Source organism: Nannospalax galili, unplaced genomic scaffold (genome assembly GCF_000622305.1).
Source record: "Nannospalax galili isolate Female #2095 unplaced genomic scaffold, S.galili_v1.0 scaffold189, whole genome shotgun sequence".
NCBI lineage: Eukaryota > Metazoa > Chordata > Mammalia > Rodentia > Spalacidae > Nannospalax > Nannospalax galili.
In genome coordinates, this window is record NW_008360331.1 from 5,748,823 (window position 1) to 5,776,727 (window position 27,905).

At 37.9% G+C, this 27,905-nt stretch overlaps 1 protein-coding gene across 9 annotated transcripts in view; it reads right to left on the reverse strand.

The window, feature by feature from the left end:
- The window catches only part of Rap1gds1 (Rap1 GTPase-GDP dissociation stimulator 1), a 122,510-nt gene that overhangs the window by 16,588 nt on the left and 78,017 nt on the right, over positions 1–27,905 (reverse strand). For 7 of the 9 annotated variants that reach the window (XM_008826186.3, XM_008826182.2, XM_029560230.1 and 4 more), the window contains 6 exons: positions 19,707–19,832; positions 10,849–10,992; positions 10,103–10,234; positions 8,062–8,196; positions 7,113–7,238; positions 6,246–6,385 (listed from right to left, as the gene is read on the reverse strand). In XM_008826186.3, the coding sequence (XP_008824408.1) occupies positions 6,246–6,385; positions 7,113–7,238; positions 8,062–8,196; positions 10,103–10,234; positions 10,849–10,992; positions 19,707–19,832 (803 nt within the window). The remainder of the gene's footprint in view (positions 1–6,245; positions 6,386–7,112; positions 7,239–8,061; positions 8,197–10,102; positions 10,235–10,848; positions 10,993–19,706; positions 19,833–27,905) is intronic. The other 2 variants (XM_029560226.1, XM_008826184.2) reach the window with 1 other exon arrangement.

Below are 27,905 nucleotides of genomic sequence, written 5' to 3' on the forward strand. Positions count from 1 at the left end.
GGACAGAAAAGGGTGTCAGATCCCCTAAAACTGGAGTTACACGCAGTTGTTAGCTGTCATGTGGGTGCTGGGATTCAAACCTGCGTCTTCTGCAAGAATAGCCAGCACTCTTATTTGGTGAGCCATCTCTCCAGTCCCTAAACCTTTTCTAAGTTTCTAATTTACTGTCTACTTGATAACAAGGCACAGTTTATTTGAATCTTTGTACATAATTCTTAGAATCACTAAAACATTTTATGAAACTTTCAGGAGCTTAATGAATAAAGCTGACCCCAAAACGTGTATGTAGTAGGGAGGGTCTGTGGGCTGGCATTTGACCCTCCCCACTTTTAATGAAAAGTTTACTATGCCAGGGCTGGGGCAGGATCTCTGTGAGTTCAAGGCCAACCTGGTCTACAAAATGAGTTCTAGGCCAGCTGGGGCTTCAGGGAGACCCTGTCTCAAATAGATTAAAAAAAGTTTACTATGGCAGAGCAGCAGGGAATGAATGAAGTTAATAAAGAGAAATGAACAGTCTGTAAGTCCAATGAGCGCACACACCTGAGTATTCCCTTTTTAAAATGTCTACTCTCTCCAAATACCTCAACAGTTACTAAATAACTTCTCCATGAGGCTGACTTTACTGACAGAACGTAATAAAAGATGGAAAACACTGCATCTGACAGACGGTACTAATGTTGATGGCTACCCTTCTGAAGCAACTGCATTTACATAGGACACTGCTGGGTAGCTTACAAATATAGCTCACTTTGTTCCTGCAGGAGACTACAAGCTAGATACTACATCTAGTTCATAAATGAAGAGTGGAATTTGCTCAGGATCAGAAAGGGACTAAGGTAACGCCAAGGTTCAAATCCAGGGTCTGGCTACCAGGTCCTTGCTCTAAACCTACTAGGGGCACACAAACATATACTCACGACATCCACAGTACCATACACAGCCAGTTATTCCACCTGCTCTAAAGGGGCTCCAGGAACACACTCTAAGTTATATTCCAATTTCAAGGTATTCTTTCTTAAATGAAGGCTACTAGCACCATTTCACAAAGCAAGAAGGTTCATCTAGAGTATCATAAATAAGTAATAATTTTACTACGTGTAGTAGCACACTCCTTTATTCCTAGCACTTGGGAGGGAGGAAGAGTCAGGCAGATCCCTGTGAGACAGGAGGCTGGCCTGGTTCCAGGAATGTAGCAAGTTCCAGGTCAGCTAGGGCTACAAGGAAGACCTGTCTTTAAAAAGAGAAACCAAACAAATACAGAGATTACTTTAACTTCTCTCAAACCATTTCATTCACAATAAATAAACAGCAGGACAGACAGCAGGAAACACCTCTCTGAGTTTATCTAAACTTAGATGTCTGCAAAATCTCTAGAAATTTTAGACATGTTTAATAAAGTTTGAAACAATGTTTTATTTTAGAGTTTTAGTTCTCAAGTTTTTATAAAGTGAAAAAAAAAAGCTTTAATACACATAAGTCAAAGGCAAACAATCCATGTTTCCCCTCTTTAGCATTCTAGTCAATTTTCCCTTAACATCAGCAATGTGCACAAAAGAAGATTCTGAAACAGGCTCAGATTTCACATCGTCAGTTTATGGGACCGCAAGCTGATAAGCCAATGAGTCGTATAAAGAAAATTTTCATCTTCCACATTTTATCAACACCTGCTTAGGAATCTGAACTGATGTTTGTTGGATGAGTGAGCAAATGACTAAACACATTTATTTCAACAAGCTTTTAAAAAACTGGTAACCAGTGAATAATGTTTGTTCTTAAAGGATGAAGTGAAGTACCTACTTTAATAGGTGGGAGATTTTACAGTCTTAGTTAATTCAACTTACATTTTTCTGTTTTTGCTGTTTGTAGTTGAAGTATGAACTCAGCCAATGGTATAAGCACAAGAAGCCACGCACATGGCTGAGATGACTACGCATATGAGACCTTGCGAGCCAGCCAAGGCTGTGGAGGGTTGAATGTTAACACAGAACTCAGGGAGACTTTCTAAGGAATATGATGTTCAGTGTTGAATACACAGGTCAGCACAAATGTACATGCCCTCTGCTCTATGCTGGGTTGATCAAAGGCTTGTCAGTCCTGGGAGTGTCAATCAGACAGAGCAGCAGAAGCTACTGCAGAAGCAGCTCAACACACCAAATGTACAAAATTTCAAGTTCAACTGAGGAAGACAAACCTGAAAATGGAGCATTAATGCTGAGCATGGGACTGGGAAACACTTCGAGAAGTTCATGGCGCCCCACTAAGGCTCTTCTTAAACAGAGAGACCCCTTGATGCTTTCTATTCAAGATAATGGGGCAGCATTCATCAATCACTAGATACCCCAAATTCAAGAGCTTTACTTCAAGACCAGTGGGAAATTCCCCAAGAGGTAGACCTCCAAGCAAAGGGGGGCATGAGCTACTAGTAGAGCTGTTCTCCACAAGGCTGCCCTTAAATGTTACACTGGATTTTGGTATACTTCTTTCAAAGAACTGAAGAGATGGAGTGAGATGGACTACAAAGGGCTATTGCATCATACTATATCCACAATGCAGCTGCCTTACCACAGGTTGCAGTTTAAATGCCATTTACAGATATTAACATGAGGTGAGAAAGAAGCAGAGGATGAAGTCTAACACTAACAGGTAGCCGTTCATCACCTCCTCATCCAGTTCCTTAGAGATCACATTCTGAAAGAACAGCACCATTTGCCATTAACAAGGTAGCATTCTGTTTTCTGCTTACTCATTGCTAACACCTGTGGTTAGCAGACAGGCCCCTTCATCCTTAGGAAATAGGTACCATTGTCTACACAGTCAGACAAAGGCTGGGTTACTAAAACCCTTCCTAACTGGTTTGGCAGCCCACAGCTAGCCTGATGAAGTACTGGGCCTTCAAATAGGCAAGACCATCAAAGGGCTTTGGGAGAGAGGGACAGAGAAAATCCTTTTGGCTCCAAAAATATCCACCAACAATCACACTGAAATGCTGAATGAACTCAACATCAAGAACACAATTTACCTCATCGAAGTGGAGTTGAAAACATCAGAAGAGCAGTCTCTGAGCAGAAACCCTTATTCTCTAAGCCCTGGCTGATTCTTGTTCTCACACATCTAATCAAGTTAAGTTGCACTTGAAGCATTTGATGAGTTGTTGGTTCTACACAAATCCTGTCTACAGGGAGTCTAAATCCAACATGAAACAGCAGCTGTGGGCCACATCTGAGAACTCCAAGGAATTAAACACATGATCAATCTCTAGATACCTGTGATATGGAGGACAATATTGAGGAAGTCACGTGTGTGGGGGGAGAGAGCAAGTGAGCGAGAGAATGAATATGAATGTGTCTCTGGGCACAGACTGTGTGATTTCTTCATAGAGCTAAACAAACAAAATCATAAAACTCATAAGGAAGTAAAAAATACCCCAAATAGCCATCTTGACCTAAACAAACAAAGCTTGAAGTACACATTACCTTCAAAATACACAGTCCAAGGCTACAGTAAATCAAATGGCATGATGACAGCATAAAAGCAGACAAACGGAACAGAACGCAATATCCAGAAATAAGCCCCCTCGCCCCCATTTACAGGCAATTGATTCCTGACAAAGTTTTCAGAAACATACACTGGAAAAAGGATAGCCTCTTCAATAAATGCTAGCAAGAAAACTGTATATTCACAGGCAAAAGGCTGAAATGGCTTCTTACACCCAATATCAATAAATAAAATTAATCCTAAATGGACCAAAGACCTAAACACCTTTCCCCAAACTACAAAAATACTAAAAGAAAATAGAGGGCAAACAGATGAAAACTGAGATAGACAACACAATTTTTTCTTTTTTCTTTTCTTTTTTTTTTTTTTTTTTTTTACAAAATAAACCTCAAAAACATAAGAAACAAAAGCAAAACTGGTCAAATGGAACTAAGAAGCTTTTGCATAGCAAAGTAGATCAACTACAGACTGAAGAGAAAACCTACTGACGGCAAAGCATTCTACACATTATGACAAAATAAGACTATGTAAAGATGTTTAAAAGTTCACCCCCAAATAACCCAATTTAAAATGGCTAAAAGATATAGATAGTTCTCAAATCCAAATGGTCAACAAATTTACGGGTTAAAAAAAAAGTATGATTTTATTAGTTGTGAGAGAAATTCATGTCAAAAGAAATGAGGTATGATCTCATTGCGTTAGAATGATTACTATCAAAAACAAGCAATGATAAGTGCTGGCAAGGATGTGGGGAAAAGGAGAATTTTCATTTATATTCACACACCATTAATGGGAACAAAATTAGTGCAGCTTTTAAGGAGAAAATTGTGGCGGTTTCTCCACAAAGTAAAAACGTAGCTAGCAAATGATCTGATCATCCTACTTCAACGTATATGCATACAAAAAGAACATTTCTTGAAATTATTTAACAGAACATACTTTGGAAACTGCTGTTAAAGAGTGATCACTGTCAGTGTTTAATTTTAAAAAATTTAAATGAATCATTCTGACCTGGAACTCATGTAATGAATATATTTAAAATGTAATGAATATATTTAAAATGCTGATCATGAAGTTTGTGAACTAAGGTTTCTACTGCTGCTTAATAGTTTATTCTCAAACACAGCAAAGACACATTTGGGGAAAATAGTCATTTCACTGAATTGCAAACCTACTTATAGTGTGAACATAAAATTTCAATCCTATATAATTCCCAGTGTTTTCCGTTACGTGTATGTGTACGTGTTTACATACTTTAACATCTATGACGGTACAGGGCCATGTGTCTCTTAAACACCTTAATGACCAAATTTCAATTTAGTAGGATAGCATTTCAATAATGTTGGCTCTGAATTTTCTCATATACAACTGAAGTTTGTCTGTTGACACTGAACTGATGGTATACTATGTCTTAGTCACATATCTGTGGGCCTTACTACCACATGGAATAGGAATTTACCTTAGAGTTCCATGTTCAGGTGCAAGAACCATATTGCTGTTGTATGTAATGCAGCTAACACAGTAATGGTTTGCCTAAACTCTAAACTGTTGGTGGGAAACCTCATAGAGTAAAAGACTAAAGGTAAATACTCCAGAAAATATGGAAAAGGGTTGGAATACAAGAGTGAGGGAATCTTCTTTCTGTCTTGTTTGGATGAATGGCACAACCCTACTTGGTGCCAAGCTCCTAACTTGTTTTAAACATTACCTTGTTCTACATCCCTCGTGTTGAGTCCTGTCGATTCTATTGCCTATACCTTTGTCAAATCCTTCTTTCCATCTTCAATGATACTATTCAACAGAACCATGGATTGAAACAAATTGTTGGAACAATGAAATTTGTGTGTCAAAAAATGACTGAATATGAGCAATTTCAAACAAGTCCAAATTTCAATTCAGCTTTCATCACCTTTTATCCGTGTGCGTGTACACACACACACACACTATACATTTTTTTTTTTTTAGTCTTTTTGAGAAAGCCCCAGCTAGCCTAGAACTCTCTGTAGCCCAGGCTGGCCTCCACCTCACAGAGATCTGCCTGCCTCTGCCTCCCGAGGGAAGTACTGGGATTAAAGGCACGTGCACCACACTCAGCTCTCTCGTGTATACTTTTGCTTTAACTATTCCCTGTGCCTCCATTAAATGCTAACATCGTCTTTCTAAATAAAAATCGAGTAATGGTACCCTGCGGGGTAAAACCCTTAAAGAAGTTCATACTTCTGCAGGGAGGGCATCACATGCTTGAAATCCCAGCCTCTCAAGGTTAGCCTGGGCAACAGTGAAATTGTGTCTTAAAATAAAAATGCAAAAGGGTTAGCAATGCTGTTCAATGATAGGGTATTTTCCTAGCATGTCCAAGTCTCTGATTTCAACCCTAGTCAGCAAGGAGACAGGGGAGGGGACAGACCTACTTTTCTGGAGACGAATCCATAAATCTAACTTGGCGTATAATGTACCTTAATCCCCAATAACCCTCCCGGGCTCTCTACATTAGCTCTACAGTTGCTGTTTCCCTTTTGATGTTTTGGTGCTTCTGTACATTTATTGGTACCTGAAAAGGCCCTTCCCCTACATCCTCTAGCTCCTACCTGAGCATTACTTTTAACTGTAATTCAAAAATAAAAAAACCTCAGTCTTCATTTTCTGATAGCCCTGGTGATTTATATAATACACGAATATTTAACCATGGTATTGGCTTTTACAAGGGCTACTCTAATTTGTGGTAGTGCATGGTTTCCTCGGGAACTTACTTTTGATTTACTGTGCCGTATGAGAGCAGAGAGCAGTCTGTTGGACTCTCCCATCACGCCAGCATGATCTTTGGCTTCACACCATTCCACCAGACGCTCTACCAATTTAGCATTCTTTCCCAGTTGTTCAGCAGCTTCTGCTATAGGAAACAAGGCAAACCGAAAAAGCCTGAATCACTGATAGGCAATCAGCTAACATAAACTTAGATGTGTGGAGGAAAATTACGGGTCTAAATACATAGCGTAATAATTTTATGAAATCAAGTGCTGCACACGTTCCTTGCCTGATGGGCTATTTAGATTATCTATAAAATTATGGACCTTCAGAAAAACACAAAAATAAACAATTTCATACTCTTAGTTAAGTCTAACAGTCTGTTAAAACTCTGGTAGACTGTAAGAAAGGGTTTTCAAAAGGACTCTAAGCAATCAAAATTGAGAAGGGTTAAGAATTTAGAAATAAGTATAAACAACAACAAAACCAAAAAACAGCTCACTCCTAGGAGTGGTTTTCATTGCTGTTTCTTCAAAGAAAAAAATGCAAAATATATCTTTAAACACTCGACTAAAACAGGATTTTGAAAGTAAGACAAATACAGGTATGAAATATCAAAACCCAAAACCCCTCAGGAACTGGTAATAAATGTATACAGGATTTATGTATTAATGATACACAACATATTTTCTATTTAAAACAGGTTAGAACAAGCCTGAGAATTAATGGACCTCTAAAATCAGTCTCTAACTTTTATTTGCTATTTACTTTTACAATTACATAATTCAGAAAGCTAGAAAAACAAATCCTATTTTAATTACTGACACAATAACACTATGCCAAAAACCAACTTAGAAAAGCATTTCTTTTACCTTGTGCATCTATTAACATTCTTAATGTTCCCAGAAGTTTGAACTGAACTGGTGGCATTTCAGATTTAAGGAATTTCAAAACTGTCTCTGTGACTCCAGCTGATAACATCTTTGCTTTATTTACAACTAGAAAAAAAGAGACTATGGTTAAAATGGTGCTAAATTCTGGATAAATATTCTATTCAATACACATCTAGTTCCTACGAGCTTTAAGACCCTATTTTCTATTTTTCTATTATATTGTCTAGAAACAATCCTGTCACCTGTAAATATTAAGAAGGAGATTGCTGGGTATGCTGGTATACACCTGTAATCCCAGAGCTTGGAAGGCAGAGGTGGGAGGATCAAGGTTATCAAATACACAGCAAATTTGAGGCCAGCCTGGGATACAGCCTATCTCAAAAGCAAAACAAAACAAAAACAGAAAACAATTTTTGTTTTTCTTTTTTTTGTCTTTTGATATAGGGTCTCTTTGTAGCCCCAGCTAGCCTGGAACTCACTATGTAGACGAGGATGGCATCAAACTCACAGAGATCTGCCTGCCTCTGCCTCCCAAGTTCTGGGACTAAAGGCGTGCACCACCACGCCTGGCTGAAAACAAATTTTAAAAATGAGATTAAGTATATGTAAGTATCCTGTTTGTTTATAGGCACTTACATAAAATCATGCTAGTTCTTTTAAACCCAATTTCAAGCATTTATTTGTAAAATTTGTAGAGTAAACCTGAAAATGTTGGTATGTATTTACAAAAAGCACACTCTCAACTTTCTCTTGTTTTTTTTTGATAGATCAGGCTAGCCTCAACCTCACAGCAATTGGTGTGCCTCTGCACTTGGGATTAAAGGCATGTGCCAACATGCTTAGCTCTTTCCCTGTTTTAACAGGCAGGGAGGTCCAATAACCACAGAGTAAACATGTATTTTGTTTTCACATGGCTGTTTCATCTTACCTGGAATGGCTAGGTTCCTGAGGGCACTTAGTGCTGCATGCTGCACAGTCACGTTCCCATCTTCTACGTGTCTGTCCAGTAAATCCATAAGTTTTTCTACAATTCCGTTGTCTACCATATGAATACAATTTCCATCTAAACAAAACAGAAGCAATTTTCTTCCTTTATAAAAATGTGCATGAATATCTTACAGTACTGCTCCTTGTGCATTCATTTGTATTGGGAAAAGTAGCTGTGACAAGATAAAATGAATTCCACCTCTTTTTTGCATAGATTTAGTTCTAGCATATCCTGAGTCAGATCCTTGAAATAGTAAAAATTTTAGAAATCAGAAAAATCCTGAAGCAACTGACTGCGCATCAGAATATAAGTAGAAACTACACCTTTGAAACGCCTACCAGTAGCTCATGTTCTGCTAATGTTACAGTAACAGTAATCTAACTTTTGTTATCAGAACTGCTGCTTATTGTTCAGTGATTTTCAAACATTTACAAAACAGAGAGAGCTATTATTATTATTATTATTATTATTTTTGGTCTTTTTGAGAGAGTCTCCCTGTAGCTCCAGCTCGCCCAGAACTCACTACGTAGACCAGGCTGGCCTTGAACTCACAGAGATCCGCCTGCCTCTGCCTCCCAAGTGCTGGGATTAAAGGAGAGCTATTATTTACGCCACATTTAGCTTCAATAACTATCAATATTTTGCCGACCTTTCTTTGCTGTGAACTGAATCTAGGACCTGGGGCACAGTAGACAAACACTCTCTACTGATGTATATCCCAGGCCTAATCATTGTTTTGTCAGCCATTACTGAGAAGTTCTCTCTAACATAAGGGAGGGGGTTCAGCCATTATAGCATATAGGATGAGCATTCCTAATGCAAAACCCATGAATCTGAAATGCTCTAAACTCTGAAAACTTGGTGGCACTGACATGGTACTGCAAGTAGAAACTGCACAACTGACTTCATGTGATGATTAGTCAAAATGAAGACACACTAAGAATATCCTATAAAAGTGCTCTCAGGCTATTTATATAAAGTGTACAGAAAACACAGAGTAAGTTCCATGCTTAGGCCTAGACTTTCTGACCAAGATATCCCCTCATGCCTATCAAAATAGTCCCAACTCTGAGAAAATTCAAAATCTAAAAAATACTTTAGGTTTTAAGCATATTGGATCAAGGGACACTCAACCTGCATCATATACCAATAATTCACATTGGAATAAAACAAACTAGAAAGAAATATAGTTCATATTTCCTAGACATAGTAAGCATTTCTAGATTAAAAAAACAAGAGTATCAGATTTTATAAGCACACAGAAGTCTGGTGCCTTTGAAATATTATTAAACTAAATGTAGTACACATATAGGATTACTCATGTATAAGTTTCATGGACTTAAGAGTACAACCTGATAGCCTTAAAATGAATACTAAGATTATTAAAGCCAAAATAACATCACCAGGCACAAAACATATCCTCCCACATCAGATGTATATGCTTAAGTTCACTAAACTTGAAGTATAAAATATTCAAAATCGGGGCTGGATAGATGGCTCAGTGATTAAGAGAACTGACTGCTCTTGCAGAGGACCCGGATTTGAGTCCCAGCACCCACATGGTAGCTACGAACTGTCCTTAACTCCAATTCTAGGGGAATCTGAAGCCCTCTTCTGACCTCCACAGCATTGCACAACATGGGTGCACTCACATACGTGCAGGCAATACACTCATACACATAAAATTAAAGAAAAAAAAATTCAAAATCACTTCATGATTTCTGTTCATAATCTTTACACCTCAAAATTTAAGTAATTACATAAAATGTATAACTTGTTAGCAAAGTCACTACAAGTAATTCAGACTTCTAAAGAAATAAAACTGCACACAAAAATTTCTTAAGTTATACTTTCATCACATACTTTTTATTACACATATTTCCTCACACTTTTTCATCACATATAACAATATATGATAGAAAAGCAGAAATTTAAAAAACACAAAATGCTTTATTTATAAAGGAAGAACGAATATGCATACCATTCCTGGCAAAGTTTGCAATTGCCAATGCCCCAGCAAGCTGTAGCTGGTGGTTATTTGATGGAATCCAGGAAAGTACCCTTTGGAACACACTGCCTTTTCCTCCTTCAAAAAGTTTCTGCATGGATTCATCTGGAGGGAAACAAAATAAGGAGACAGTAAGAGAAATATAATCAGGAGCAACAAATTCACATTCCAAAGTGGACAACCAACTAGTAAAGGAGACTCCTCACAGAGTATCCAGTTCATAAATGGAAAGACTAAACAGGCTTTAGAAGAAATTAGACGACAAAGTCTAGAAATTGTGTAGTGCAAGTTCGAGTACTACTCAGCTTTAGTCCCTCGGGGTCATAGCTGCTCTTCTGTGGATCAGGTGTTCAGATCCTGGAAGACAGCAAAGGCTTCCCTTTCTTAGGTTTGCCATCTCCTTGTTCTTTTTGTCGTATGTGTAAGATTTAAAAATTATCATATCAACAGCAAGTGAGCTAGGAAATAAAAAAATGCCTAGTATAGCGTTTATAAAAGAGGCAATGCTTTTTTTTTTTTTTTTTTTTTTTTTTTTTTTTTTTACTCCCTGTAGCTGGAGCTGGCCTTGAACTCCCTATGTAGACAGCTGGCCTTGAACTCACAGAGGCCTGCATCTGCCTGCTGGGATTAAACACATGCACTACCACGCCCGGCTCCAGACCATACATTTTTAAAACTCTGATAACTATATTTTCTGAGTGGCATAAGTTATAACTCACCTCCAAGAAGTAATAGAACCATCAGATCTGAAGCAGTTTTAAGCTCAGCAATGTCATCCTCTTTGTCGCTATCCACCTTCTGCTGAACGATCTCTAGTAGACACTCTACCAAACCTGCTTCAACCAGCTGTAGTTTAATAGCATCTAAAGAATAATGTGAACAAAACCAAAAGTTTAGATGGCATAGGACCTCTAACCTAAGTGATCTATCTGTTATGAAGAACTGTAACTAATACATTTTAAACCTGGCCTATGCATGATTTAGATACACTACATTAAACATTTGAGTTTTAAGATTAAGTATTTGGTAGTGTAGCTTAAATACATAAAACCAATTTCATTCTTCCACTTGAAATTATTTGTCCTCTTACAATGTCTTATAGTACCCAAATAAATCAATTCTTAATGCTAACAGCCACAAGTACCACTCTACTATTCTTTAGAGATCATGCTTATGTTAAATTTACTAATAGTGTCCTTTTAATAGATTTGTATTCAAAACCCATAGTAGGTGTATTTTATGTAACATGTTATATGCATATATTAAAAGGACACTATTAGTAAATTTTAACCCATATATATTTAGAGTCATCATTATACAGAAAAATTTCCTGGTATTGTTTATAACTTTAGAAGTCATGTTTTTAAAAATAAAGCCTCAAGTTTCATTAATTTAAAGCTTTCTTTGAGCATGGATCCATGGTGGTTCATTATACTAAGTTCTATTTACTAAGATGTTTTAAACATGCTCATAATAAAGTTGAAAGGAAAAAAAGTTTTCTGATGTTTAACCAATAAAATACGGTATTTCAGAAACATAATTTGTGTTCTAGTTACATTTTAAAAACTGACTTCTATATGGAAGACTCCACTCCCAAACCAAATTGCTTTACAGGCCTAAAGTCTTATTCTTCCATTGTGTCACTTGCTAAGGATTTTATATTTGCATCCATATCTATCTCCTGTTAAAAAATTTTAAGTTTAATGTTATCTCCTTAGTTGTGCTTTACTTTACTCATTGGGTTTCCTGAGCTGTGTCTGTATCACATGCAGCAAAAGCAGTTTCAGCTTGTCATGTGGAAGAAACAGGCGCTAAAGAATACAAATTTCAGGTTTCTTCTCTTAGGAAACTGCAACATACAAATTCAGGACCACTAATATTCCTTTGAATATTATCTTTAACTACAAAAAATACTTTATTATTATTATATAATTATATTATACATAATATATTTACTGTAGTCATACATATTTATAATAATTATATACAATTATATTATATATTATTTATTATAATAATATTTTACTTATCAGGACCATTAATATTCCCTTCAATATTATCTTTTTTTTTTCGGTCTTTTTTTTGAGACAGGGTCTCCCTGTAGCCCCAGCTGTCCTGGAACTCACTATGTAGACCAGGCTGGCCTTGAACTCACAGAGATCCGCCTGACTCTGCCTCCCAAGTGCTGGGATTAAAGGTGTGTGCCACCATGCCCAGCTCAATATTATCTTTAACTACAAAAAATACTTTTAAAAAGGTACACTTGTATGGGGCCAACGTTAAAACAGGATGTTTCCTTGGTTACAGAATGCTAGAGCTAAAGATGTATGGAAACTAGAATTGAAAACCATGATTTTAAAGTCTTAGAAATGCTAAAACCTTGAACCATACAAACATATTCTATGTTACAATTACTCTTCTTGTATAGCAAGAAAACCAGATAGATCAGATGGAAAGAATTCAGAAACACGTTCTTAAAGGGGTATCAGTCCATTCATTGTGAAATTATTAAACAGAGATGAAGGTAGAAAACAATAGAGAAAAACATTGTTGCTCAGAAATTCTGTAAGATTACAGGTCATTCTTTGGAATAAAACTTTGAGAGCACGATAACATTTTCATTTTGCAGAACCATCAAATGAGATAAAAGAAAACAAGTTTCTTTGTCAAGAATGAGATTTAAGGCACTTAGACATGTAGAACATGAAAGTTCACAGATCTTCTTACAGTTTGACTGCAATCACAAATTTAGTCAGCTTAAACTGCCTTAGTTAAGATCAGCAAGACATTTTGAAAAAGTAGACATCCTAGCACATTTATCAACCCCATTCTGTCTGTATATGTATGTGTACAAAGGTATAAAACATATACATATGTGTTAAATAATCTGCATTCATTTTTGTCACTATGACAAAATACCTTAGAAGGAAAGAAGGGACGGAGGAAGAGAGGGAGGGAGGAAAGAAGGAGGGTTATACTTTAGCTCATGGTTCCAGTCTATCATACAGGGAAGGTGCGATGAAACAGAACAGCTCACATGGTAGCAAGGAAGCAGGGAGAGAGAATGCTTGGCTAGGGAGTTCTCCATCCCTATCCTTCATTCTATCCAGGTCCCCAGCCTGTAGAATGTTGCTGTACAAATTCAGGGCAATTCTTCAACCCCTTAGTTAATCCTCTGGAAAAGTTTCCACAGACACACCCAGAGGTTCACCTTAATCCTAGGTGTCTCTCAATCAACTCAATCACCTTGGCAATCAAGATTAATGGTCACATAACCTTTCTTAAAAAGGCAAAAACAAACCTTATTGGATGTTTAACAGCCATACTTTGAGGACTATACTCATCTGGTCAGAGGGACTTAAAAGTGAGTTTTTGCCCCTTGCCCTCCAAGGTCAACCAAATTCCAGGAGACTATGGAACATCTTTCAAAATGTCCTGTAATTGTGAGTCTCCTGTCCTCTTGTTCAGGGAGGCCATGGAGACCTCACAAGATGGACTTGAACCAGTGTCTAATCTACAAAGAGAAGGATCAACTCAGAGGAAACATCTCATCTATGCTTCCAAGTGAAGCCAGATATGGTCAAGCAGGACCTTTGACTTATCTTCACATAGATGAAACTGGTAAAAGAAAGGAGCCAGGGGCTCCTCCGAAGCCCATGTGACCCCTGAGGACCAGATCCTCAAATGACCTTAAGTATAAACATAAATTGATTTATTTGGGCCAGCTGTATGGTCTTAAACACCCAAAAGGAAAGTATAACCAAAGATTAAAGTCATCAGTTTATTTCTTTAAGAGTTCAGGGGATTACACTTCCCAAACATTAGGCTTAAGTCCATATAAAAAGTTATTTAGACAATTATTTCTCATTGATGATTTTGTTCCTAATCAGAAAGTGCTGCTCAGATATAAGACTTCAAATCTTGGTCTGCAATACTGTAGTGCCCACCTGTAGCTAAGGGAGACAACCAGCTATTGTTCTAAAATGATGGATAAATTTGTTTTTGGCCCCTATCTAGAAGTCTTTGAGAGGGAACTGACACTAATTCTAACTATTCTAACAGCTATCAAAATACCTGAAAGCAAATCCTGAATGAGGAGGAACCCAATAGAGGGATGCTTTTGGAAGCCCCTGTCAAGAAATTCTAATGGACTCTCATATGAATATTTGAAATTTGCCCTGTTCTGACTTTTTTCTGGTTCTCTGTCTAGAACTTGTAATGCTAACTACTCTTGCCTTTACTTCTTCAAATCCCCTATTCATCAGTCAAGGATTTTCTTTCCCCCCTGCAGATAAGAGTTATGCAATTTGGGGGTCTTTTAGATAGACCCACTGAAGGGGTACCCCAATTGCTTCACCCTGCGTCCCTGTTCAGCGTGGAAGAAGCCAGAGGGGTCTGTGTCCCAATTCCCTATCTGCAATTTGGGTAACCTCTTCAGAGTATGGTGTGATAAGAATAGGAGGTAGGAACTGGCTAGGCAGTTAGGGTGAAAAAGACCTCAAAGGAAAGGAGCCAGTTTCTTGGCTAAAAGTCAAAATGTCCTTGGGCCTCTTAGCAACATACTCTTTTCCAAAGGCCAAAATGACAAAGGGATTTGGGAGCCCTTATCTAATCCCTAAAAGACTTTAGGGTTACCTCTTTAGAAGGGTAATGTTAGAGTAGCAAAAAGACCCATTTAAAAAGAAAGAGAGAGAGAAAGAGAGAAAAGAAAAGAAAAAGAGAGAGAAAGGAAGAAAAAAAGAAATAATACACAAAGTTGTTAGAAAAAAGTAATGGGGAAATATGGGAGGTGTTGGAGGGGAGAGAGTGGGCATGGATTTGATCAAAACACCTTAAGATGCATGTATGAAATTCTCAATAAAGTTTCTTTTAAAAGTTAAAAAGGGCAAAAAAACAAACCCATAAACAACAAAACAAAACAAACCCCCAAAAAACCCAATACCACAAATCCAGAAAGTACACAAAATATACCTACTGGTCACAAGCAATCATTGGAAGAAAATTACTCTGTATCTTCCACCTAGAACAAGCAATTGCCCACAGTGATACTGCAATACCCCAAGAAGCCCCTCTGTACACGCCTTTATGATCACAAGTCCCTCCCTTCATACCTTTCAAATCAATACCCAAGGGCCACTCTGGTAAATCACCTCCATACTTCATTATTTCACCAAGTAAAGAACCATTCCTAAAACTGGTTCAGTGTCAGTTCTTTCATTATTTCTGTGGTACTGGGGACTGACTACAGGGCTTCAGACATCCTCGGCACTGAGCTATATCAGTCCTTTATTACCCTTCTCTAAACTTTATATAAATGACATAGCATAATATGTATTTTTCAGTGTCTGCATTTTCCATTTAAAAATTAAAAGAAAAAAATGTATAAATATAGTGTGCGTGTGTGTGTGTCTGTCTGTCTGAGGGGGTTTTAAGCCCATGTAGAGGTCAGAGGACAACTTTTAAGAACTGGTTCTCATTCTATCCTGTGGGTATGGGGATTCAACTCAAATTATCAGCCATCTGGCCAGTTAAAATTTTCCTTTTAATACTATGCTTATATGATTTGCGCCAGATTCAAGTTGCACCCCTGTAGTCTTAGTAACTGGGAGCCAGAGGCATCACAAGGCAAGAGAAATCAGGTTCAAAGCCAGCATGGAGTACACGATGAGTATAAGATCATCAGTTATATAGCAAGATTATATCTAAAAAAGTAATGAAAACAAAGAGTCAGACGTGTTGGTTACTGTATTTGTCTTCTTTCCTTTTTTTAACACACCATGATTTACTAATCACTCTAATTTCAGTGGATATGGGTTGTTGCAGTGTCTTTTCATGTGTTTACTAGTCACTTTGATTTCGTCTTTTACCTACTTAAATCTTTTGCACATTTTCTCACTGGGTTTTCTACATGTGGGAAAATTTCTATACTGTATACATGAACCCTCTCTCTGTCCCTCTGTTGATTTTATATATATGATAAAAAATGGTCTCTCACCTACTATGCAGTTACTTTTTTAAAAAAAGACAGGGTCTTACTATCTAGCCCTGGCTGAGCTGGTATTCTCCATGTGTTCACTATGGAGCTCCAGCTGACCTTGAACTCGTGACAGTTCTCCTGACTTTTATTTTTTATTTTTTTGGTCTTTTTGAGACAGGGTCTCCCTGTAGCCCCAGCTGTCCTGGAACTCACTATGTAGACCAGGCTGGCCTTGAACTCACAGGGATCCGCCTGCCTCTGCCTGAGTGCTGGGATTAAAGGCGTGCGCCACTACACCTGGCTTCTCCTGACTTTTTAAGTTGTTGCGATTACAAGCCTAAATTATCAAATCTGGCTTCACTTTTAACGGAAGCATCTAAATATTAAATACTTTTATGATTAAAATTTTTTGAGAGCTACAAAAACAAACTTTCTGGCTTTAACTTTCATACTGAGGTAACTTATTAAGAGAATTTTAAAAATGATGCAGGGTGAGGCAATGCTTCCAACAATATTTTTATCATGTTTCTAGTATTGTTTACTAGAAAGATTATCTCTTCATTTTGTAGTATATTTTCAATTATGTGCGTATTTTTCTTCTTAAAGGTCTTTTTGAGTCAGGGCTTCTCCATTTAGCTATCCTAGAATTTGCTATGTACACCACACTGGCCTTGAACTCACAGCAAACCTCTTGCCTCTGCCTCAGGAGTGCTAGGATTACAGGCTACTATGCCTGACTTAAATTATGCATTTTAAGCTTTATAATAAATAACTTGGTAATTTTTTCTTGTCAATCTTTATTCTCTCCACCATTTATATAATTTTCCTTCTATCCGTATACATTTATAACTTCTTTAAGTTACTGTGCACTATTGAATATTCTCAGCTTTTAATCTGGAAATCTTTTTCTTGCCCCAATATTGAAAGGTATTTTCATTAATTTAGAATTCTAGGTTGACGGACTGGAGAGATGACCAAGTGCTTAAGAGCAGTGACTGCTCTTGCAGAGGACCAGGTTCAACTCCCAACACCCACATGGTGGCTAACAACCATCCATAACTCTAGTTTCAGGGAGAATCCGACCCCTTCTTTTGACCTCCGTGGGGATTGAATGACATAGGTGTACTTACATACATACATGGAGGCACTGCACTCATATACATAAAATAAAATTAAAAAATAAAAAAAGAATTCTAGGCTGTCAGTTCTTTTAGCACATAGAACACCTAGATTTAATTGTTACTGTTGAGAAGTAAGCTGTCAGACAGTCTTTTGCTCCTTTTGAAAGTTCTATTCTGGTTACTTCCAAGATTTTGCCACTAGTTTCCTGCATTTTTAGTATAACTAAATAACTCTCTCTCTCTCTCTCTCTCTCTCATTTGACTATCCCTACCAAAACTCATATTGAAATTTAATTTCCATTGTGAGGTATATATAAAGAGGGTGCAGATTTAATACGACTATGTATCTGAAGGTAGAAGTCTTGAGAGATGATAAAGGTCAGAATGGCACGGCTATGGGACTGCGGCTTTGTCAAAAGAGGACTATTTTGTATTGCTATGTGCTGTTCTACAGAGGATTCCCACCAGTAAGAAGGAGCTCAATGCCCGGTCTTAAACTCTCTAGGCTTCAAAACTGTGTAATGAGTAAGCCTTGATTATGAATTACTCAGCCTGTGGTAATTAGTTATAGAAATATAAACAGCCTAAGACATCTGTCATGGCTTGTGCTCATTGTGTTTCTTGTATGTTTGGTATCTTTATAATTTCAGATTAGTTCTCTACCAACAAATACAGTCTTTGCATTATTCCTTCCTCAAATTTCTACTCTCTTCTGGTGCTTAAAAAAATATGTATGTGAGGGACAATTACTTTACCTTCCAAACTCTCATCTTCTTTTATGTAAATCCTTTTTCTTTATAGTTCATTCAGGATTTCCTTCCTACTTATATCTCAGTTTACTGGTTTTCTAATTAAACTATATCTAATCTGCTGTTAAACCCTGCTATCAAGTACTTAATTTTGATTGACTTTTCAATTTAGGAATTTTTGCTTTCCTTTTCAAATCTGCTATTGCATTTTTATAATACTTCCTATAGTTTCCATTCATTTTTAAAATTTTTATTATTTTATTTTGTATATGCATGTATTGCATGCATGTAGGTAAGTGTACCTGTGCCTGTGGAGGTCAGAAGAGGCTGTTGGATGCCCTGGGACTGGAGTTACAGACAGTTGTTAGCTGCCACGTGGGTGCTGAGATTTGAACCTGGGTCTCCTTTAAGAACTGTCAGTGTTTTTAACTGCTGAGCCATCTCTCCAGCCCCCATTCTGGTTTTTTTTGTTTTTTTTTTTTTAGCTTGCGTTTAATTCTTTGAATGTAGTATCTCTGTGTTTACCTTTTGCATGAGTGCACAGGTCTGTGAGTGTGGGTGTGCATGGCACACTTGTGGATGTCAGAAGACAACCTCAGGTATTGGTTCCTGCATTTCACCTTCTTTGACATAGGTCTTTCTTTCATTGTTCACTGCCGTTTACACCAGGTTACTGCCTCCCATTCTGCTTCAGGAGCATGGGGATTATAGATACACAACTTTGCATGGGTTCTAGGATTTTAAAATTAGGTCCCCATGCTTGCAAAGCAAACACTTTTCTTGGCAAGTGCTATCTTTCTAGCCTCAGTATCCACATTTTACATCAATGTCTAATAATTCTAGTATCAAGGTTTGTGGCTGTTTGGTTTTTCTTATAAACAGTGTGTTGTCTCATTTGTTTGGTTCTCTTGGAATATGTACCAGACACTATATTTAAAATTATTTACAAGAATTGGATTTGTTTCCTCTGCTTTACTTTGACCTTCTTGGGTGCATGCTTTGAGATGTTTTTACCCAAAGGTGTAGTTCACTAGTGTCTTCATTGTTGACAGGCCTAGAAATCCCAGTTTTCAACCCCTTTTACCTTGTAAGGTTTCAGAAGCAGAGCTTAACCTCTTACTTCATCTATCTTTTAAAAAATTCTGTGTGTGTGTGTGTGTGTGTGTGTGTGTGTGTGTGTGCACTCATTAGAATATCTGCAGGGCACAGGTCAACACTAGGTGTCTTCAGTCATTCCCCACCCTATTTCAGACAGGACCACTCTATAAACCCAGAGCTCACTGACTTGGCAAGCAAGAATAGCATTCTGAGATCTGCCCGCTCCCACCTGGGATCCAATAACGCTAGGGTTATAGGCATTTACTGCCACACTCGACTTCTGACATGGGTTCTGGGGATCTGAATCCAGATTCTAATGCTTATGTGGCAAAGACTTTAACATGGAGTTGTCTCCCCAGCCTTCACATGCCTGTTCTACAGTGAAACACAAATGTCTTAACTATAGAAGAATCTTTGCTAAGATTTCAAAATCAAAGAAACTTGGAAAGCAGCTTTCGACAATGTAAATGTAGTTATGGAGGAGATAATACAGCCTAAAGTTAGAGATATCAAAATGAAAACTTAATATATCATTAATAACACAAAGAAGGGTTTGGAGTTAAGAACTACCAATTTAAAAAACCCGAAAAACTCTACGTGATCAAAACTTAAAGGTATATTTATTTTCTCACCATTTTCTGCCAATGGAGCAAGAACTTCAAAAATCATTTCTCTTTTATCATGTTCTATTTGTTTCTTGAAAAGCTTCACAAGCTCTTCAGCAATGTTTGTACTAGCAAACTGTTCTTTACTTGACTCTGAAAAATAAGAGAAAAATTTACAGTAAGGAAACAAAATTAAACCCAGAAATTTGTTTCTACAATTTTAATACTTGGTCGTTTTGTACCATTACTAAACACAAATGCTCTGCAAATACAAGGAACAATGAAATTGTTTTTGTAATACCCCTGAAAATGAAAAAAATGTCTAAAGCTTTAGAGAAAATGTTCTGCCCAATTAAATTTGAAGCTAAAAAATAATTTCACTAGCGTAACATATAGGTAACCATAGCAACAATAAAATTAGTCATAAATTCATACTTTCAAGACTTTTATTCAGAAAACAAAAATCCTTCATAATAGATTGTATTTCAGGTTGCTGGATAAAACGTGACACCAGCTCACCTGCAGTGCCACTCTAGGGATGTTTTTATACTAGCTCCCACATGCCTACTGCACATTTCTGATGTTTTTATGGTACTGGGAACTAAATTTAACACCTTGTGCCTATGCTCTATCACTGAGATATCTACAAGCTCACAGCTAGTATTCAAAGGTCAAGCCATCAAAGTACCTGAAGTCTCACTCCCTCTGGCCTCTTCGGTAGCTTCACCCTCAGTATTTAGATATCCGACTTTCTCACACAAAATACTCCCTCTTCAGCTACTATTCAATTTCATTTTTACAAACAAGTTTCCTTAAAACTTTTTTTGTTATATTATTTTTATTTTATGTGTATGACTGTTTTGACTATATGCATGTAAATGCACCATGTGGGGCCAGTGACCACAGAGACCAGAGGAAGGCGTCATTTCCCCTGGAACTGGATTTACAGATCGCTGTAAACCAAACAATTTATTTATTTTTTTTATCTTTTTGAGACAGGGTCTCCCTGTACCCCAAGCTGTCCAGGAACCATGTAGACCAGGCTGGCCTTGAACAGAGATCTGCCTGCCTCTGCCTCCCACTACAGGCCTGTGCCACGACGCCCTGTACAAACAGGTTTTTAAATTACAATGTCTACTTACACTGCCTCTACTTTCTTAGTTAAGTCACATGCACCCGCTAAATGCTCATTACTTTCTGTCAGAAGAATTTAAATGCAAGTGTAATTAACAGGAATTTCTATGGTTTTACTCACTGATAGGGCAGCAAGATCACAAATTCAGGCCGGTTGGGCTATGAAGTGAGAAACTGTCTTTGAAAAAAAGCTTCCAACTGGGGTGGTAGAAAGAAGAATGGATCAAACAAAGCTGCTGTTAGCTGCTGTGGAATGAACTACAATGCCTAGGGTGACCATCAAAATTAAGAAGGTACAGGAACAAAGGGTCAACTCTCAAAGGTCAGGAATCATGGAGATTTGTGGAAAAGAACAGGACAATGCAAAAATGAGCCGAAACTCATTTAATAAGTTTAAGTACACAGTCCCACTATACCAGGAAAAACAGCAAGGTAGGCAAAGCTGCCTTTGCAACTCCCTACTTCCATTAGTAGGCCAGAGCTGCCCTAGTCCAGTGCATTCTGTTGTGATGGCAGTAGAGGTCCTGAGATTCAACCCCCAAACACTATGCACGCTCATTTACTCTGTCTTTTGCTATATTTTTTTTTTTCATTTCTCCAATCAAAACCTACATTCTCGCACATCTCCAACTGCTTCCCTGGGCCTGCACAACCCGCAGGCCTCTCTCCAGGGTTAAATCGAGCTCACGCCCTCCGTGCCTTGAATCCCCCAGTTTCATTCAAGCTCCCATCTCCCCTGCCCATCTCTCATCCTAGCCTGGGACCTGTGCAATTCCTTGTCTTGGCGGCCCAGACACTGGGGGACCAACCACTGCTTCCTGATCCTTTGCATCCAGACCAACCCAGTATCTTCTGGGGTCCCCAGGAGCCCTCTGGCCCTGGCTCCACCATCACCTCCCTCTGCTTTCCTGGTCAGCACAACTCTCCAGCCTCTCTCTCTGGAGCCCTCAGGGCCTGGTCCCGCCTTCGCCTCCCTCTGCTTCCCTGGGCAGCATAACCCACCAGCCTCTTTCCTGGATACTGGGGATGACCTTTCTGCTTCCTGATTCTTTGGATCGAGACCAACACAGTTCGCAGTTCACTCCCCAGGAGCCTTTGGGGCCTCTCCCCGCCATCTTCCTTTGCATCTCTGGGTGGTAGAGGCACCAGCTGCCCTAGACCAACATCTTTCCAGGGCCCGGCTCCCAGGCCAGTCCAAACCCCAAATTTCTGAGACCATAATCTTTTCTGGAGGGATCCAGACCTTAGGAGAAAGCCTGAGAGCATATGATCCTCATCTGACTTGGGCCTTTATGGGATCTTCTGAAGAGAAAGGCAATCTGGCCATTCCAATATAAAATCAAAAGAGAGAAGTGGAAGCTTAGACGAACCAGCTTTCATGCCCAAAAAGTAAACCACAAAGACACATAAAGTTTACAAAAATAAGCAGACCTAAACTTGAAGGCTTGAGTCTCACACAAGAATCAGAAACTACAAAAGAAATTCACATGTCAAAATCAGAGAAAAAATAATAACAAGAAAAACCAAAATAACACATCCCTACCAAATACCAATAGTCCTCTAGAGGAGTACAATGAAAACTCCCTCGAGATAACACAGGATACGGAATTCAAAACAACAATTATAAACATGATAAAAAAATTCAGTGAATTTAAAGAACACACAAACAAATCAAAAAACTGAAGGAAGATAAGGGATAAACTTCTGAATAAATTCAGAAAAGAGCTAGAAATACTGAAGAATACTCAGGCTGAAATGAAGGAAATGAAACACTCAGTAAGCCAGTAAGAAACATTAGGAGAAAGCCTCACCAATAGGATGAATGGAATGGAAATCATAGTATCAAGACTGGAAGATAAAGTGGATGAACTAGACCACACAAGCAAAGATTATGAAAAATTTAAGAAATCCCAAGAATGGAATATGCAGGAATTGTGTGACACCAAACTTACGAATCATAGGCAAACAGGAAGGAGAAGACACTCAAGACAATGGCATGGACCAGGTCTTCAACAGTATCATGGGAGAAAACTTCCCAAAATAAAAGACATGCCCATACAAATACAAGAAGCATATAGAACACCAAACAGATAAGACCAGAAAAGAAAGTCTCCACGGCACATCAGAGTAAAAACACTACATGTACAAAACAAAGAGAAAACACAGAAAGCTGCAAAAGAGAAACATCAAGTCACATATAAAGGAAAACCCACTAGGATTACAGCTGACTTTTCAGTGCAAACTATGAAAGCCAGAAGAGCCTGGACCAAAGTATTCTGAGTTTTAACTGATCACAGATGCCAACCCAGATTACTATACCCAGCCAAAATGTCTATTATAGTCAAAGGGGAAAGAAAAATCCTCCATGACATAAATAGGCTGAAGGAATTCATGTCCACAAAACCAGCCCTTCAGAGAGTTCTGGAAGCAATACAAAGAGCTGAAGAAAGGAATGACTATACACAAGGGATTGCAGAAAGAAATCCAATGAAGGTATAACTGTGGAAGAGTATAGCTATATCAAGAATGTAAACAGAAATAAAAATGACAGGATTCAATACCCATCTTTCATTAATAACTTTAAATATTGATGGACTTAAACTCCCCAGTCAAAAGACACAGACTAGGTGAATGGATTAAGAAACAAAACCCAATTTTTTGTTGTCTGCAAGAAACTCATCTCTCTTTCAAGGACAGACACTATCTTAAAGGGAAAAGATGGAAAAAATATACCTAGCAAATGGTACTGAGAAAAAAGCAGGTATAGCAATTCTAATATCTGACAAAATAGACTTTAAACTAAAACTAATCAGAAGATATAAAGAGGGCCACTTTATTCTGATCAAATTCAGATTTATTGAGATTTATTCTGAACAATAAATCAAGAAGATATTACAATCATGAACATATATTCACCAAACTCCAGTGCACCCAACTTCATAAAAACAATACTACAGGACTTTTAAGACCCAAATTACCCCCAACTCATTAATAGTAGGGGACTTCAATACCCCACTGTCTCCATTAGATAGGTCAACAGAGCAGAGAGTTAACAGAGAGACATCTAAATTAAACAGTAACATATATCAAATGGACTTAACAGACATCTACCGAGTATTCCACCCAAGCACCAAAGGTCATACTTTCTACTCAGCACCCCATGGAACATTCGTCAAAATTGAACATATACTGGGACACAAAACAAACCTCAACAAATACAAAAAGACTGAAATAATTCCATGCATTCTATTAGACCACAATGCAATAAAGCTTACAATCAACACCTGAAGAAGCCCTAATCACCACATGAATACATGAAGATTAAACAACAAACTCCTAAATGATGAATGGGTCAAAAGAGAAATTAAGAAAGAAATAAAAGTATTCCTGGAACTAAATGAAAAGGACAATACAATACAACAAAACCTCTATGACACGATGAAAGTGGTCCTTAGAGGGAAGTTTATAGTTCTAAGTACCTACATCAAAAAATCGGAAAAAACATAAATAAATGATTTAACATTGCAGCTCAACACACTTGAAAAGCAACAGCAAACAAAACCCAAGAAGAAATAACAAGAGGAAATAACAAAAATCAGGGTAGAAATTAATGAAATCGAAACAAAGAAAACAATACAAAGAATCAATGAATCCAAGAACTGGTTCTTTGAAAAGATAAACAAGACTGACATACCACGAGCCCAGCTAACCAAAAGAAAGAACACCTCCATATCAACAAAATCAGAGATGAAAGGGCAAACAACACAACAGACACCAGAAAGATACAGAACATTATAAGAGAATACTTTAAAAACCTATATGCTCCTAAATTTGAAAACCTTAAAGAAATGGGCAGGTATTTGAAGGCATGGGAACCACCAAAACTAAGCCAAGAAGAGACTAACATAATACAAAAAGAAATTGAAACAGTAATACAAAACCTCCCAACTAAAAAAAGCCCAGGACCAGATGGATTGACAGCAGAATTCTATCAGACATTTAAAGAAGATCTACATCCAATACTACTTAATTCATTCAAAAAGACAGAAATGGAGGGAGAACTTCCAAATTCCTTCTATGAAGCCAGCATCACTCTAATACCAAAGACAGGTAAAGATAAAACCAAAAAAGAAAACTATAGACCCACATCCTTATTGAACATAGATACAAAAATTCTCAACAAGATACTTGGAAACCACATACAGATACACATCAAAAAGATCACCTACCATGATCAAGTGGACTTTATCCCAGAGATGCAGGGATGGTTCAATATATGTAAGTCAATAAATGTCATAAATTATATAAATGGGCTCAAAGAAAAGAACCACATGGTCATCTCAATAGATGCAGAGAAGGCCTTTGACAAAATTCAACATGCATTTATGTTCAAAGTCCTAGAGGGAATTGGACTGGAGGGAACATACCTCAACATAATTAAAGCCATATACAACAAACCCACAGCCAACATCATTCTAAATGGAGAAAAACTGGAAGCATTCACATTGAAATCAGGAACCAGACTGGGCTGTCCACTATCTCCACTTCGCTTTAACATACTGCTTGAAACTCTTGCAAGAGCAATAAGACAAGAGCAGGAAATTAAAGGAGCAATAATTGGAAAAGAGATAAAATTGGCCCTTTTTGCAGATGATATGATATTATATCTAAGAGACGCCAGAAATTCCAACAGAAAACTAGAAATTATTAACAAGTTCAATAAAGTGGCAGGTTACAAAATTAACCTACAAAAGTCTGTAGCCTTTCTATATACCAATAACAAGCAATCAGAGAAAGAGCACATAAAAACACTCCCCTTCACGATAGCTGCAAGAAAAATAAGGTCTCGGAGAAAACCTAACCAAAGACATTAAAGATCTGTAAAATGGAAATGTTAATCTTTTTTTTTTTTTACCCCAGTCTTTTTGAGACAGAGTCTCTCCGTAGCTCCAGCTGTCCAGGAACTCACTATGTAGACCAGGCTGGCCCTGAACTCACATAGATATGCCTGCCTCAAAGGCGTGCACCACCACACCAGGTGAAAATTTTAAATCTTTAAAGAGACTGAGGAAGACATTAGAAGATGGAAGGACCTCCCATGCTTATGGATTAGAAGAACAAATACTGTGAAAATAACCATTCTACCAAAAGTCATTTATAGATTCAATGCAATACCAATCAAAATCCTCGTGACATTTTTCACAGAATTGGAAAAAACCATCCTAAGATTCGTATGGAAGCACAAAACCTCGGATAGTCAAAGCAACCATGAGCTCGAACAACAATGCCAGGGGGATTGCTATACCAGATTTTAAGCTGTATTACAGAGCTATAGTCATAAAAACAACATGGTACTGGCACAAAAATAAGACCCATTTATCAATGGAACAAAACTGAAGACCTAAATATGAGTAAATGTAATTTCAGCCACTGGATATTTGACAAAGGGGCCAAGAATATTCACTGGAGGAAAGACAGCGTGTTCAGCAAATGGTGCTGGCAAAACTGGATCTCCACTTGTAGAAGAATGAAACTAAACCCCTATCTTTCACCTTGCACAAAAGTCAATTCCAAATGGAACAAAGACCTCGATGTAAAGCCTGAAACTCTGAAACTTTTTAAAGAAAACATTGCAAAAACCTACAAGACACAGGTGTAGGAATGGATTTTCTAAACCAGACATCAATTGCTCAGGAAATAAGGGCAAGAATTAACAAATGGGACCTCATTAAACTAAAAACCTTCTGTACATCAATGGAGGCAACCAGGGAAGCAATCAGAAAACCCACAGAATGGGAGAAAATCTTCACCAGCGATACAACTGACAGAGGTTTAATATCCAGAATATATAATGAACTCAAAAGACAGAAAACCAAGATAAGAAGCAACCCAGTTAAAAGATGGGCTAAGGAGCTGAACAGAGAGTTCTCAAAAGAAGAAATAAGATGGCTATGAAACATCTTAAAAGATGTTCAACATCCCTAATAATTAGGGAAATGCAAATTAAAACCACTTTAGGATTCCACCTTAGGCCAGTCAGACTGGCTAAGATCAAGGAAACAAATGATACCAAATGTTGGAGAGGATGTGGGGAAAGGGGAACACTCATGCACTACTGGTGGGGCTGCAAACTGGTTCAACCCCTATGGAAAGCAGTGTGAAGAACTCTTAGAAAACTACAAATGAACCTACCATTTGACCCAGTTATACCACTCCTTGGCATATACCAAAGAACTCATCCTATTGCAGAGACACTTGTACATCCCTGTTTGTTGCTGCTCTTTTCACAAAGCAACCTAAGTGTCCCTCAATTGATGACTGGATACTGAAAATGTGGTTCATCTATACTATGGAATTTTACTCAGCAGTAAAGAAAGATGAAATCATGAAATTTGCAGGTAAATGGATGGAACTAAAAACTGTTATACTAAGTGAAGTAACACAATTTCAGAAAAAGAAATCGACATATGTTCTCCCTCATATGTGGATCCTAGGATCAGACTCTGATAAATAAGTATGCAAACAGACGTAACTCCAGGAACCAGGACAAGGGTAAGGAAACAGTGAGGTAAAGCAAAAGAAATAACCTGAAGGAGAATAGTAAGTAACGGGCCTTAATAAGGGAGACTCAGAAAAAAAAAAAAAACTGACATGTTCTCCCTCATATGTGGATCCGAGAACCAGACCCTGATAAGTGAGTATGTATCCAGACATAACTACAGGAACCAGGATAATGGAAAGGAAACAGGGAGGTAAAGGAAAAGAAAGAACCTGAAAGAGAAGAACAGTAGGAAGCAGGCCTTAATAAGCGAGATATGGATAAAAATTGGGTATAAGGCAGGTGTGAGGGAAGGGTATACAAGGAACCTAGGGGATAAAGGGAAAGAAGGAGCTCAAGAGAGGTAGGACTGTAGGAGAAGGGTATTAGTAAGGGAGAAAACGGGAAAATGGGGGCACCTTAATTGGGGAAACCATGATGGAGGGGTGAGACAATGCGAGAGATAAATAATGGCTAGGTAGTTTTAAAAAGCAGAGGGAACCATATTACTCCAAAAACCTACTGACAAATTATACATACCAGATCAAGAAATA